At 41.5% G+C, this 12,981-nt stretch overlaps 1 protein-coding gene across 2 annotated transcripts in view; it reads left to right on the forward strand.

The window, feature by feature from the left end:
* The window catches only part of rab6ba (RAB6B, member RAS oncogene family a), a 63,427-nt gene that overhangs the window by 34,516 nt on the left and 15,930 nt on the right, over positions 1-12,981 (forward strand). Inside the window, exons 3-5 of one of the 2 annotated variants that reach the window (XM_036520849.1) lie at positions 7,301-7,354; positions 7,806-7,932; positions 9,223-9,334. In XM_036520849.1, the coding sequence (XP_036376742.1) occupies positions 7,301-7,354; positions 7,806-7,932; positions 9,223-9,334 (293 nt within the window). The remainder of the gene's footprint in view (positions 1-7,300; positions 7,355-7,805; positions 7,933-9,222; positions 9,335-12,981) is intronic. The other variant, XM_036520850.1, reaches the window with a different exon arrangement.

The following is a 12,981-nucleotide window of genomic DNA, read 5'->3' on the forward strand; positions in this document are numbered from 1 at the left end:
ACCCAAACTGCCTCAATCAACATCCAGCTATATAAGTGGAAAACATGTAAAACTTACAGGTAAGTCGCTCTGTACAAAAGCATCTGCTAAGCAAATGGAAACCTTGTGCTCTCTGCCACTAACAGTCAATCCAGGATCTATTACCCAGCACTTTATCTGCACCCAGGTCCTTTGTGTAAAAGGCTAATATTAATCCAGGATCATTCCCTGGGTGCAGAATCTGCCTAAACCCACTGGTTAATGTGATTGTGTATGTATGAGTGAGTGTGTGTTATGAGGGATCCTGGGATCCAGAGAAAGGGTGTTCTGTAGATAGGAGGGGGGTGTATTTGGGGATAGCAGATGTGGAGTGTGGCCAATGTGGGATAAAGGTAATGTGCTGAAGGGTCGAGGAGATGTGCATAGTGTATAGAAGCACAGGGATACCAAGGGTATATATAGGCAGCAGGGAAGGGAGGACGTACAGTTTGGGGTGCAACAGAGAAGAGGGAAGGCAGCTGGTCAGGATTAATGTCTGCTGTAGAGACACACTCCCATCAAACACCCACCTACCCAAGGGAGGAGCACGTAAGTGGCCGCCAGCCTTGCTGCACATACTAAAAAGCTCTCAGACCTCTAGAGGATAAAAACTGTTGTCTGAATGCTGTCTGAGCTGCCAGTCAGAGCTGGGAATACGTGCGTGACTGCAGTTCTGAGCTCTCTATGCGTTTCAAAAAGGTTGGCTACAGAAAACAATAGAAATGTATGTCTTTAGCGGTTTGCTGTTGGTGGCATCCATACTGTGACTATCAAGGGGCTCTGGCCCTACCAGTTGTATGTAAAAGCTAATGTAACTTTATAGCTATCTAAATTCCCAAATCTCTTCTGAAGTAGTTTGCTATTATAATCAAACCTTCTTTGTTGGAGAATTGATGTTAACGAGGTGAACCTGTGACAAATTTGTCACTCTTCTAAACTTTTCTGTATACAGTAGAAAATCTATTTATATGAGAGCACCCCTGCAACACACTTACAATGGGACCCTGTTTTTTTTTTTTTTTGTATAAGTCACCTCATGTACTGAGGATTTTTATTTCCAGCAATGCCAAAGTTGTTTGCATTACATTTCTCATGGTGATCTTGGGCTGAGTAGGAAATTACATGTTAATTATTCCCCTGCAGGTCCTAAAGTGAAAGGCTTATTATTTGCAGATCTCTACACAAGGACCTACCTGCATCACTGCTTGAGCTCACTGGCTAATGAGCCAGTCTGTGAGATCTGTGGAAAGTGATTCCTGGCAGGCCCATTGATCTTGTTCCCTGCAGGACACTATCCCCACATTTCCTGCTTCTGTGGCAACAAATTCTGTCTCTCTGTCCGACACAGGAATGTCTTCTCTGCAAGCTAATCAATTTGACTCTGATCCTTCACTTGTAAATTCATTGCTGTGTACGCCCTGCCAACTTGGCACATGTGTCTTCAGGTCTCACACCCATAAGAAGAATTGAGAGTTGTGTACATTCAAATTTATGCAATCTCCATCTCCTGACGTCATCTTTGTCTAAGTGCTCTATAAGGCTCCATTGAGCTGTTATAATCTAATCAGTGAGGCCTAAGTTAGTGGCATGTATTTCTGTGCTGCTGTTTGTCTGGCCTATTGATGCTGAATTGGCAACTTGCCAACCATGACATTCCCAGCACCTATGGACATAGCATTAAATATGCCTTCCTTTAAAGGAATTAGCTATGTGCTTTAGGATCCACAGCACCAGGAGTAACCGATCCTAGTTCTAAAGTCTAAAATGATCAACACTCAAAAGGAACAAAAGAATGCTATAAAAATTTGTATATTGAATATTTTTTCTGCTTGAAAAAATAATGGATGAATTCTATTGCAGAAAATGCAAAGACCATGTTTATGCATGTCCCTGTAATTAGTATTTTATAATGCTCTTCCAGCATGGATTACACAGCTGTGTTTAGTTTTTTATGACACTCTTGCACTTTTGAGTGAGATTTTTGACCTTTCCTACTGCTATTGCTGTACTTTTACAGGTCATGAGTTTTTGTTTAACAGTTTTTGAACCACAGATTCAGACCACAGAAAATTGAGTTGTGGAGATTGACATAATTAGTTGAGAACATTTATTTTCTGCTCAGTTAACCATTTTTGTAGATTTGGATGAATACGTTAGGTCATTATCATGCTGAAATCTCTCTGTACCTGCTAGGGTTTCTGCTGCTGCTTTCCTGAATGAACAAAAGGCAGCCTCTTAACTTCCTGTTGGGGTTTCCTGGCTGCTGCTTCCTGGGACAACCACCGCATGGCCTCACTTCTTGTTTGTTTCCTGTCTCATTTAGTTAACGTGTTCCACCTGTATTGAGTTAGTTACCTGTGTTTTCTGTTATTTACGCCCTGCCTTTTCCCTTACTTATGCTCAGCCTGCTTTTGCTTCTTGTGCCTCCAGTAAAGAAAACTGCATTTCCTTGGAACCAGCCTTTGTGTCCTGAGTCATCTCTGCATTTGGATTAACACTGCTTGTTATAAGAGTACCAGTTGCATTAAATTTCTTAATAATGGACACTACAGTGAAAAAGGATAGATTATGTTTTTTTGTAAGTTCCTTTATAGCAATCTTCCAACTTAGAGGTCAGTTCCCGTTTACCTGCAGTCTTCATAGAACTCTCTGACCGTAACCATGATAATGCAGATTTTGTTTTGTTGATTTTTTTACTTAATGGTGTGACTAAAGGTGACTCTCATGTTCTCATGACTCTCACTTTTTATGGCATGTTTTTTGCTTCTTACTTAGTCAGGAGTATGAATAAAAATGGAGGACACTTTAAATACCTCATCTATAATTTCTTGTCAAAACCTGAAGAAATTTGAAAAAAACTTTTCCTTATATAGTCTCTGATAGACAAGACAGATACAGTAGAATTTGGGTTTTATGATTTCTGTGTAGTCAAAATGATACCTTTTTTAACCATAACTAAAAGAGGTTGGTATTTTCCCACAGTTCTCTCTCATTTGCTCTCAGTATTGTAAGCAGTTTCTCTGTCTAAGGGTAATCTTTGGTTCCCATTCAGGAGCTGGCAGAAAGTAAGGGGTAGCAGTGCCCAAGGCTGGTCATTAAAAGTACTGGATGGTGCTGGAACTCCTGGTTTTCTCCCTGGTGACATGGACAAAACACTCTTTTCTAACAGTAGAGCTGTTGGAAGACATTCCTGGCTGTGTGAGACAGATGAGCTCAGCACATGCAGGACACAGGTGCTGTCTGCCTGCTCTGGCAGTTGGGTATGGCAGACCTGTGGACAGAGTGGAAGGGAGGAAGGTTAGACGCGCTTGTCTAGAAACGTGTTTTTTAGGCTTTCTCTACACTTCTACTGGGTAAGGCTTTGACTCAAGGTTTTTGTTATGGTATGAATACAAAATTGCCAGTGTCTCTGCTTAACCTGCAGTGCAATATTCATTTCTTGATAAATGTCTTTACAGGCCCTTGTTTTCATTCATTACCATTATTCATTTCACTTCTTTTCCTTTTATTTCCTTTGTTAATTTGTCACTGCCCTGCGATGTATTTATTCATCATATTCAGACAGGGCCAATTGGAATTATGGGAGAGCGGGCCAGACAGCAGTGTTCTGTGTTTTAACGTTGACGTAGAGTCGTTAAAAATTGAAAGGTTATGAATAATTTCTGTGGATTTGCTGTGCATGCAAGCTTTTCTCTGTGTGCCTTTCTATATTTAACACAGGAGAGAGAGAATGCCTTATTCCACTGTTCAGCATGAAAAGTGCGACCCTCTTGGACTCTCAACATGACCGTATTTAACTGTGAGGTAGATTAAACTAGCCAGCCACTGTTCCGTTTCTTAAGTGGCAGAACTTTTCTGTGCCCTTAAATAGCATGGCACATACAGTACATTGGTATCCACATCACAACCTGTCAGACCTTTGCTGTCAAACTTTACGTGAAAAAATGCAATGAATTACTCTGTAGAGTTGCAGACAATAGCAAAAATTGTTTGTCTGAAACTAATGGAAGGGTGGTCTGTTTATCAGACTCGGAAGTGTTTGTGTAGATATGTTTCTGTGTTTGAGCCTTTCTGGGTCTTGCTTGTGGGTATAATTATGCCACTGTCTGCGGAGCAAGACACAGGCTAAATGCAGTGAGTTGATTCTTTATTAGGGACAGAGAGCGAGAGGTCTTGACTCTCGTTGCCAAAGCCCAGGAGACAACCCACCGCGGCAGGCTGCATTGCCAGGGAAACCAGCGCGTGACTGACATGCTGATTTCCTTGTTTTCTGTGAAGTGGGCAGAGGGCAGCCTGCTGGGCTACCCCTGTATTGAGATGGAGGGAGAGGCCAGGTTTATAAGTAAGCAATAGAAGCCAGGCTTTAGAGGCTGTGTGTGAGAGAGTGAGACCGGTCCTTAGAGGCTGTGTATGAGAGAGTGGCTCTGATGAATAGGTGAAGGGCACTACCCTGGAGGTATTAACCACCAAAAATGGTAGTCGCAAATTGTGATTTAATTTCACAGTCTGCTGCACACAATATACTGTGCTTGGCATTACGATAACAGCAGCAGAGGACAGCAAACTGCACAATTCAAAAATCTCAGCCCCCAAATAATGTGTCTGTTTCTAGTCAGTAAATTGGATTTCGGAAGACCGGCGTCTTCGAAATTGTGACAAATTATCCCACAGTGAACATTTATTATAAAAAGTGTGGCTCATAAGAACAATCTTGTAAGCCCTTTGCATTCATATACCAGTTTGTTACTCCACTAGTGCACATGTACGCTGTTGTGTAATTCACATAAACAGAGTAACCCGGAGAGAAGCAGCTGTGCATTTTATCTGTCAATCACTCGTGATCTAATAAACTAATACCAAATGTGAGGCAGTGCAATCCCACACCTCTTGTAAACCCCATTAACAAAGCTGTATCCTGGAAGATTAGCTGATACAGATAGATGTGGTTATTCCAGGATGAATCAGCTCTAAGGTACGCTGCCAGCTACCCCTTCCACCTTTCTTCAGAGCCAGCTGAGCCATCACTCTGCCTGCATCCTGCCCAGCATACCTCCATAGTTTTCCTATCAGTAATTGTATTTGTCAGCTGTGGGCCTTATCTTCCTTGACAAGATTACCCACAAAGGCTGTTCGTTCCTGTAGTGGACATGCATGACTGGTCCGTGTTGTTATCCGCTGTTGGGAATTCATCGGATTGACTCCAGACCCTCAATCAATAAGCTTCCTACTCTGCGCTTCAAGAAGCCAGGGGCTTCTGTGATCAAGGGGTCAGCACAAAGCAATCTCTTATCAGTGGGAACTACAAACATCTGTAAACTCCTGTGACTCTTGTAAAATCCTCTTTTTTATTTTTCCCCTTTATGCAGCTCCATTTGTATATGTTATGCTTGACTCACCATGATAACAGCCACACTCATGCAGGAATGCTGGGGCGTAGCGAATGCAATCCTCTGTTACACTCTCACACGACTGTTTTTCAAACTGCAAGTCGCCCAGTGCATTATAGTGAGCTAAGCGGCAATTGGAGCATCAAGCAATTTTCAGTGACCTGATGAGTTACAGAGTGCCTGAGAGGGGTGAGATGAGCAACTCTTGTTGACATTACCGACCCCCTATCCACAGTGGAACAAAGCCAGTGATGATAACGCAGCTGGTGTAGAGCCCAGGATGTGTTTAAAGTTAACCACTGAGCTGCTTGGGAGCCCCACAGAGTTTGATTCTGATGTGCAAGGATTTTGCAAAATTGGAAAATGGCACGAGCATAACAAACACCTCATAATGTTGTGAGAATCAGTGGCACCCGCTGTAATGTGAGCAAATGCACAATCTAGGTTCTGCCATCTTGTATCTCAAGGTTGCCCTCAGGCTTTGAGGTTCTAAGGCCGTTGGGGCCTGTATGCGATTCAGGAGCAATTAAATACTTGTGTTCTTTTTTGTCTCCGTGAAGCAGGTGTGGGCCCATGTGAATTATGGCCGGGTTCTGTCCGTGTCCTTCAGCAGTGCCGCGTGTGGCAGTGGAGGTGCCGTGTTGTCAGAGCCTCATCATGTGTTTAATGAGGGCCCCGCAACGGCAGTAAAGGGCTCACCCTGCGGGTGGGGCCGCATCCATGACAACCTTGACAGCAGGGGCGGTAATTGAGCCATGTGCGCGTGGGACTTCGCTCCAGAGCGGCAGTGCCCTTAATGTGACTGTTCACGTGGAATGTCACTCTTTTTGCAAAACCCGCTGTGGCTCTTTTTAATCACTGCAACCCTGCTCACAGTATGTCAAGGTACTGCCAATTATGTAGTCAAGGATAATTTTAAACTGAATGGAGGGCAATACTAGGAGGGTTCACGGGTGTAAACTTGATATTATATCAAAGTGGCTACAATATTATGTTAGCTGATAGTATCAGTGCAGAATTTGGCTGCAGGTCTTAGTGCTAAGTTGAGATTTTTTTGTCCATATCGAATTGTTTGCCTTGTATTCACTTTTCAAAGCAACCTGTATCTGATGGTTGCGTTTAAATTAACATTATAGTTGAAATGACCTGCAGGCATGACAACAACAGAAGTCTTCTAAACACTGCGTCAAATGATATGTCCATGTGGTGGTAAAATCACAGCCTCCTTGATAAAATCATGGAACCAACCAAGATTATTGTATTATTTTATTTTTTCATTGACATTACAGCCACGACCTCCTGAAGCCGTGTTTGGCCATGCCAGTTGATTTTACCCTTCTGTTACAATAGGGCCCCTCCAGCTTTGCCTGCACTAAGGCATCCCCTCATAGACTGATGAGGCAGGTCACTTCATTGTGGCTCCATTGGCTGGCACCATCGCTGCCACTTTCCTCCATGCAGTAGTGTGCATTTTGCAGTTCACTATGGAGCATTAAAAACATCTGATATGAGAGTTCGCATGCAGTTCACATAGCTTGCTATCAAAACTGCATCGGTTTTATTTCCACCCACATATGTGGTTCAAATATGGCATGCCCATACCCGATACCATATGGTTTTGTGCTGTTTACACCTTAGAATATTTATCAGCTCTTTATCAGATATGGTAAATAGTAGGAATTTGATCGCTTTTAACTGGCAGTGTAAACAGGGCTTTAGATTAAATTTTCTGATGACAACGTCAACAGGTGTTAAGTGGGTCTTCTTCTCTGTGACTTCCCACCATTAGTAGCATTTTTAACAATATCCCATATTGTATTAATGACTTAACCCCTTGCATTTCACTTCACCTTGAAATACGCACTCCTGTAATAATGATTTTTTTATGATTACAGGCAACAATTGGGATTGACTTTCTATCAAAAACCATGTACTTAGAGGACCGAACGGTAAGTGGTTTTGTTTTGAATTATGACTGCAATGCAAATATTTAGTGCCTCAGTGGTTGTTAGCAGAATTTATAATGAATTTGAGAATATTTGAAACAAACAGAGCAAGATATTTTCCTATTTTTGCAGAGGTACAAATTCCGGCACCCTCTCTTTATAATCTGAAGATTATCTATTGTAAACATTACCCTCATCTTCATATTCAGAATAATATTAGAAGATGTGTCTTCTGAAATTTTAATTTAATTTATGTGTGAAAGTTCATTTAAGTTTCTATATGAAAAATATATTTTTAAGTAATGGTATGTATACCCAACATCATGTCTGTTCATAGCATTGTCCAAATTGTACATAATACAGAGTAACCTTGAGGTGGTGTTCAAGGATGTACTGTGCTGAAGTCTGGAGTCTCCCCTGGGTGTGGATTAACTGTGAATAATCTCACCCTTAGCCCTGTTCCTCTGAACTCCAGGTGAGGCTACAACTGTGGGATACAGCAGGACAGGAGCGATTCCGGAGTCTCATCCCCAGCTACATCCGGGACTCCACGGTGGCTGTGGTGGTGTATGACATCACAAGTCAGTTTCAGATGCTGCAGCTGACATACAGTACATTCACAAATCTACACATGTCTGCGCACACACAGACACACACACACACACACACACACACACACACACATAAACACAGACTAAATTGGCTGCACGTATAGATTCATACATTACCCTTTGAAGTATATGTGAGAACTTTGTAAAGAACACTATATTAAATATGATTTGATGATTATGATAGAATGTTGGAGGCAATGCATTCCTTATTTATGTAATGGCTTCCATGTGACTCCCAAGCCACTTGGGTCTCCTTTTACACATTAATTACAAGACCAAGATGACTTCATGATTGCACAAAAAACAGTGTTTTTTCAAAGAAAATAGTTTGTTGTGTAAACTGGCTAAATTTAAGAGGACCAAATGGCCTCCCCCTTGGTTTCGCTTGAAGAAAAAACCCTTTCAAAGAAGAACCCCCCCTCAGCCTGCACAGCATCGTCATTAATGCAGCTGCAGCATGAAAGGATTATTTTACAGGTGCAATCAATGTCAGGATTTCACCAAGCTCTGTATAGCTGTTTTACAGCTGCAGCTTTGTAAGCGTGCCCTTATATAAGTGTTGACAGCACGACCATGTAAACCAGTCCCAGTGGGGTTCATGCAGGTATTTTTCTTTGTAAAAAGGACAGTTTAATTGTCTCAAAATCCCTCTGTGGCTCTCTGGGTGGGGGTTTAATATGTTTGCAAGGGACGGACCCTGGCCCTGGGGAGATGAATTCTAAACCTAACTTTATAGGCAAACATTGCCATCTTGCTAAAGAGAGCATTCACTTTTACCCTTAAACAAAGTGAGGTATCTCATGTCAGGCTTTATGGTAAACACTGATGATCATGCTGGCTGTCACTTGTTGAAATGATTTTCTATCTTAAGCTGAGTGTGGTAATAACCACGTCTTCACCTGAAAACAACAAATAGAATTTTTTTTAACCCTCTCACACACCGCTGTCCAAACCATGCATTTCTCTATTTTATTGATATTATCTGAAAGATAATCAAAAGAACAGCCATGAAAATTATCAAGATATTTTCTCATGTGTCGAAGCTAATTCATATTTAAATGTAATGCCCAAAATATGTACCCATATTTTAGATTAGATTTCTGACAATGGGCATGAGATCAGATAAATTTGGCACTCTTAATATCTGTATCTTCACAATTAAGGATTTCTCTTGATTATAACAAGAGGCAGGTTAACCCATTTTGTTTAGATTCGTCTATGAGTCATTGATGCTGTAATATGTCCCCTGCTTCTCAACAGATGTGAATTCATTCCAGCAGACTTCCAAATGGATTGACGATGTCAGAACAGAAAGAGGAAGTGATGTCATCATCATGTTAGTGGGCAACAAAACAGACTTGGCAGATAAGAGGTACGGCCTTCAGCTGAAGTTTGGTGTTTAATCCGGTTTGAAAGACTCATGCCTCCCTCGTCTAATCTTTTTCTGTTCTTGCTGAAAGTTGTTAATTGTACCACCTCAGATGACTTTATTTGATCACAGCATGGGTGCATCTCTCCCAGCCACCCTTTTGGAACCTCTTCCTTTCTATGGTCACAGCAGCACCAGCCTCTTCTCCAAACAGCGTGGCGTCCAGGGCCTTGTCATGGTTCAAAATTTTTGTGAGAGAGAGACAGAGGTGCACTGAACTCTGAAACATTTCAATGAAGGCACAACTGGCCTACTTCTGTTAGCATGAATGGAGATCAATGACTGCCTAATTGGCTTGGCATAATGTGAAGCCACGTGTCGCCTGGGATCTCCACTGTGATGGCACATTACCTGAAGATGGCAAATGGTAATGCAGAACAGCTGGGCAAATGTGGACTTTATAAGGGCCTCCATTATTGTCCTCTGCAAAGATTGCAGTTCAGTGAGGAGCATCTGGTGAGGAAAATGCCTCAAACCCCTGCCCCTGGCAGTATACATCGTATTTTATCCACCCCAAGGTAGAGAGAGATGGGGAAGGGGAAGGGTGCATTTGTGTAGTTCTGGCACACAGTTCTGTTCAAGCTGTTTTTTTTTTCAACTCTGATTAGAACTATTGGTGCTATACAAGGTCCTGCTATGTTTCCATGTCCATGAGTGACTATTTAACAGTGTGTGGTGTTGTTTTGGAATCAAATGAGCTCGGCAGTAAGTAAGTATTACCCCAAGGACCCAATGTGTTTCTTCATGTTAATGAATGACCTTCTTCCTCTCCTATCCTCACCCTGCTTAATATTGGCTGGACAGATCTGTCAGCTTCCTCTAGCCATTAATGTTTCCTCTCTTCTAGAATAAACATTGCCTGAGTAAATTACTCAGTGTAGTTGACACACTGAAAAGACAACATTTCAGTTGTGTGTCAGTGTAATTTAGATGAATGCAGTTAGCTCAGAAGTCTTGCGCTATTTGAAAAGCATTTGAACTGCATATTCCAGGAAGGCATTGTCATGCTTACTTGAAGACAAAGAGTGTTCAAACATATACATAATTCTATGCCCATTTTAGCTTCTTCCTCATTAAAAAATAGAAGGAAAAAGAGAAAGGATCAGATGTGTAGCAGTGGAAAATGTGACAGGTTTGAGATGTGATTGAGAATGTCTTGTTCTAACTTTTCCCATATATACGGTAATTTCTACAAGAATCTTCTGCATTATGGGACCAGTCTGGAAGTGAACGAAAGAGATTGTGCCTAGACCCAGATGACCCCCTCCCAAGACCATGTCATCCCTGTGTCAGTGCAGGTTTGAGACCCAGAGCTCCTCAGGAGTTGGTAGCAGATTTGATTTTACTCTACTAAGCTGGTCTCATCATGAGAGATGATGAGACCATTTTGAATGGCCATCCATTCTAGAAGGCAGAGAAACCTCATTTTGTATCATTTTATAACTTAGAGTTTCACAGATACACTTTCTGCTGTTTTCCAGCTGTGCATAGGGTGTCAGACGAAAATCATTTAAAATCAGTTGTTTTACCTGTGGTCTGACTGTTGTCCCCTTAGTCATTCCCTGCAAGGTGCTGAACAGCTCCTGCCTTGCCTGATGATGACATGGCTCAGTTTGAAGTATATCCATTCATCGTCAGATGGAGGACACCACGTACCATTTCAGAAATCAGCTTCAAGTTAGCTTTGTGTTGGAGTACCTGTTTGTTATGCCATTTGATCTGTCAACATTATTAGGTCTCCAGTAATGATAATGTAACCATTTAATTATTAATATCACAGCATTTCCATTGCATTGGAAAAAGTGGGTCTACTATTGGAAGATTAATGGTTAGCAAGAGGGAGTATGGGGGACCTCTTGCAATTGATTTGGGTTTACATGCCAATATTTTTTCTGCTTTTTACACTCGTTTACTGGTAAATACATCACAAACCCTAAACAAACACAAACCCGATTGCCAATAGTAACAATAAATTGGTGATTGCTTGAGCCATTTAGAACTATACAACCCACCATTTATCTGTAGTGGTCTTGTAACTTTAACTTCAGGGAGCGTGTCCTTTTTTAAATATGCCTGGAAGGATTGGTTTGGCCTGGAGAGTTTGCAGAAGCTCTCATTGTGAAAAGCAGTTGGATGGCTTTAGGAGGTCCTCCTGAATAGCGTGTCAGGCTGTTGCATCCAAATATGGGCATCGAGGCATGAAAGGCAAGTTGACTTACTGGTATAAACTGAAAGCATTATTGACATCTTGGGCTTTCTGTCTGATAAAAGTATTTAGTTGAGAGTTAATCATCCCTATTCTACAATGAACCTCAGTAGAGGTTGGTCTACCAGAATCTACTGAGGGCAGCTAAACTGCTTTAGGTCATACTCATGGCCTGTCAGAGAGAAATTGATTGATTATGATTGACCTTTCATTAGCCTTTTTGTCTTTAATCAGTTAATCACCCTTTTTGTCTTTAATCAGTTACATTGGTTACAATATTTCATATACCCAATGCTAAACAGAAACCGGTCTTTGTGAAAAATCTACATTTTTGATTCAGTTTTTATGAGCACATTTTGTCTTCAGTGCAATGCTCATTTTCACCATAGTTTCTGTTCAAGTCAACTAAAGGTTGGTTGTGCACTTAAACTATTTGGCACCTGAAGTATTCAATTTTGTAAACCACACCAAGCCTTTCAGATGTCCTTTGTTTGTGCAGTTCACCCTTTTGGAGAATGTCACTACATTATATGTTTCACTGTAATATGAGGTTATATGCTTTAATTGTGATCACGCCCCTTCAAGAATATTCACAATGAACAAGCAAATCAGAATGCTTAAAGGTTCAACAGTGACAGAAACAGAACATTGTGGAGCATACTGAATTAACTGGTCCATGTACAGTTATCTGGTCAAAATACAAAACATCTGTAGTATCGCTGTGGAATGTTGTACAATGTTGTATGAGGTTGCTTGCAGGTGTACCTAAATTGAGAAGATCCCTTTTTGATTCAGTCCCTGCAAGAGGTTCAGTAAATATGTTTAATTAACTTAAGAAATGTTTTGGGCTCCCAAGTAGCTCAGTGGTTAAGGCATTCACTTTGACTGCATGCTGAGCTGTGTGCCTCAGATTTGATCCTAGGGGTTTCTTCAGCCCTCAGTGGTGGAACAAGTTGGCTTTGTTCCTCCTGAGATAGGGGTTGGTATTTCGGCAGGGATTTCTCATCTCACCACTCTTCCACACACTATCAGCCACCTAATAAGGGCTCCTGCAGGTTGCTCAGATGATGACAGCAAAGCTGCTTCCATGCTCCAGTTGGTGCTTAGCTTGTAATGTGCAGGGCAACTTGTGTAAAAAATAGGTGACGTGATTTTATCAGAGTATTGCCATGCCTAACGTTCCTGCATGAGTCCAGTGGTGAGACACAGCAATATTCAGCTGGTAATTCCATAGGAATGGTGCATAAAGGCAAGAAAAAAAAGAATTGTCTTTGACCTGATTTTAAAGTAAAAAAACAATCCCAAGGCTTCCTCATTAAATTTTTAATGGACTGTGTGTAGAATCCAGCCTGTGTCTTCACTGATGCGCAACACACTGATGTCA

The sequence above is a fragment of the Megalops cyprinoides genome, chromosome 2 (assembly GCF_013368585.1).
Source record: "Megalops cyprinoides isolate fMegCyp1 chromosome 2, fMegCyp1.pri, whole genome shotgun sequence".
Classification (NCBI taxonomy): domain Eukaryota; kingdom Metazoa; phylum Chordata; class Actinopteri; order Elopiformes; family Megalopidae; genus Megalops; species Megalops cyprinoides.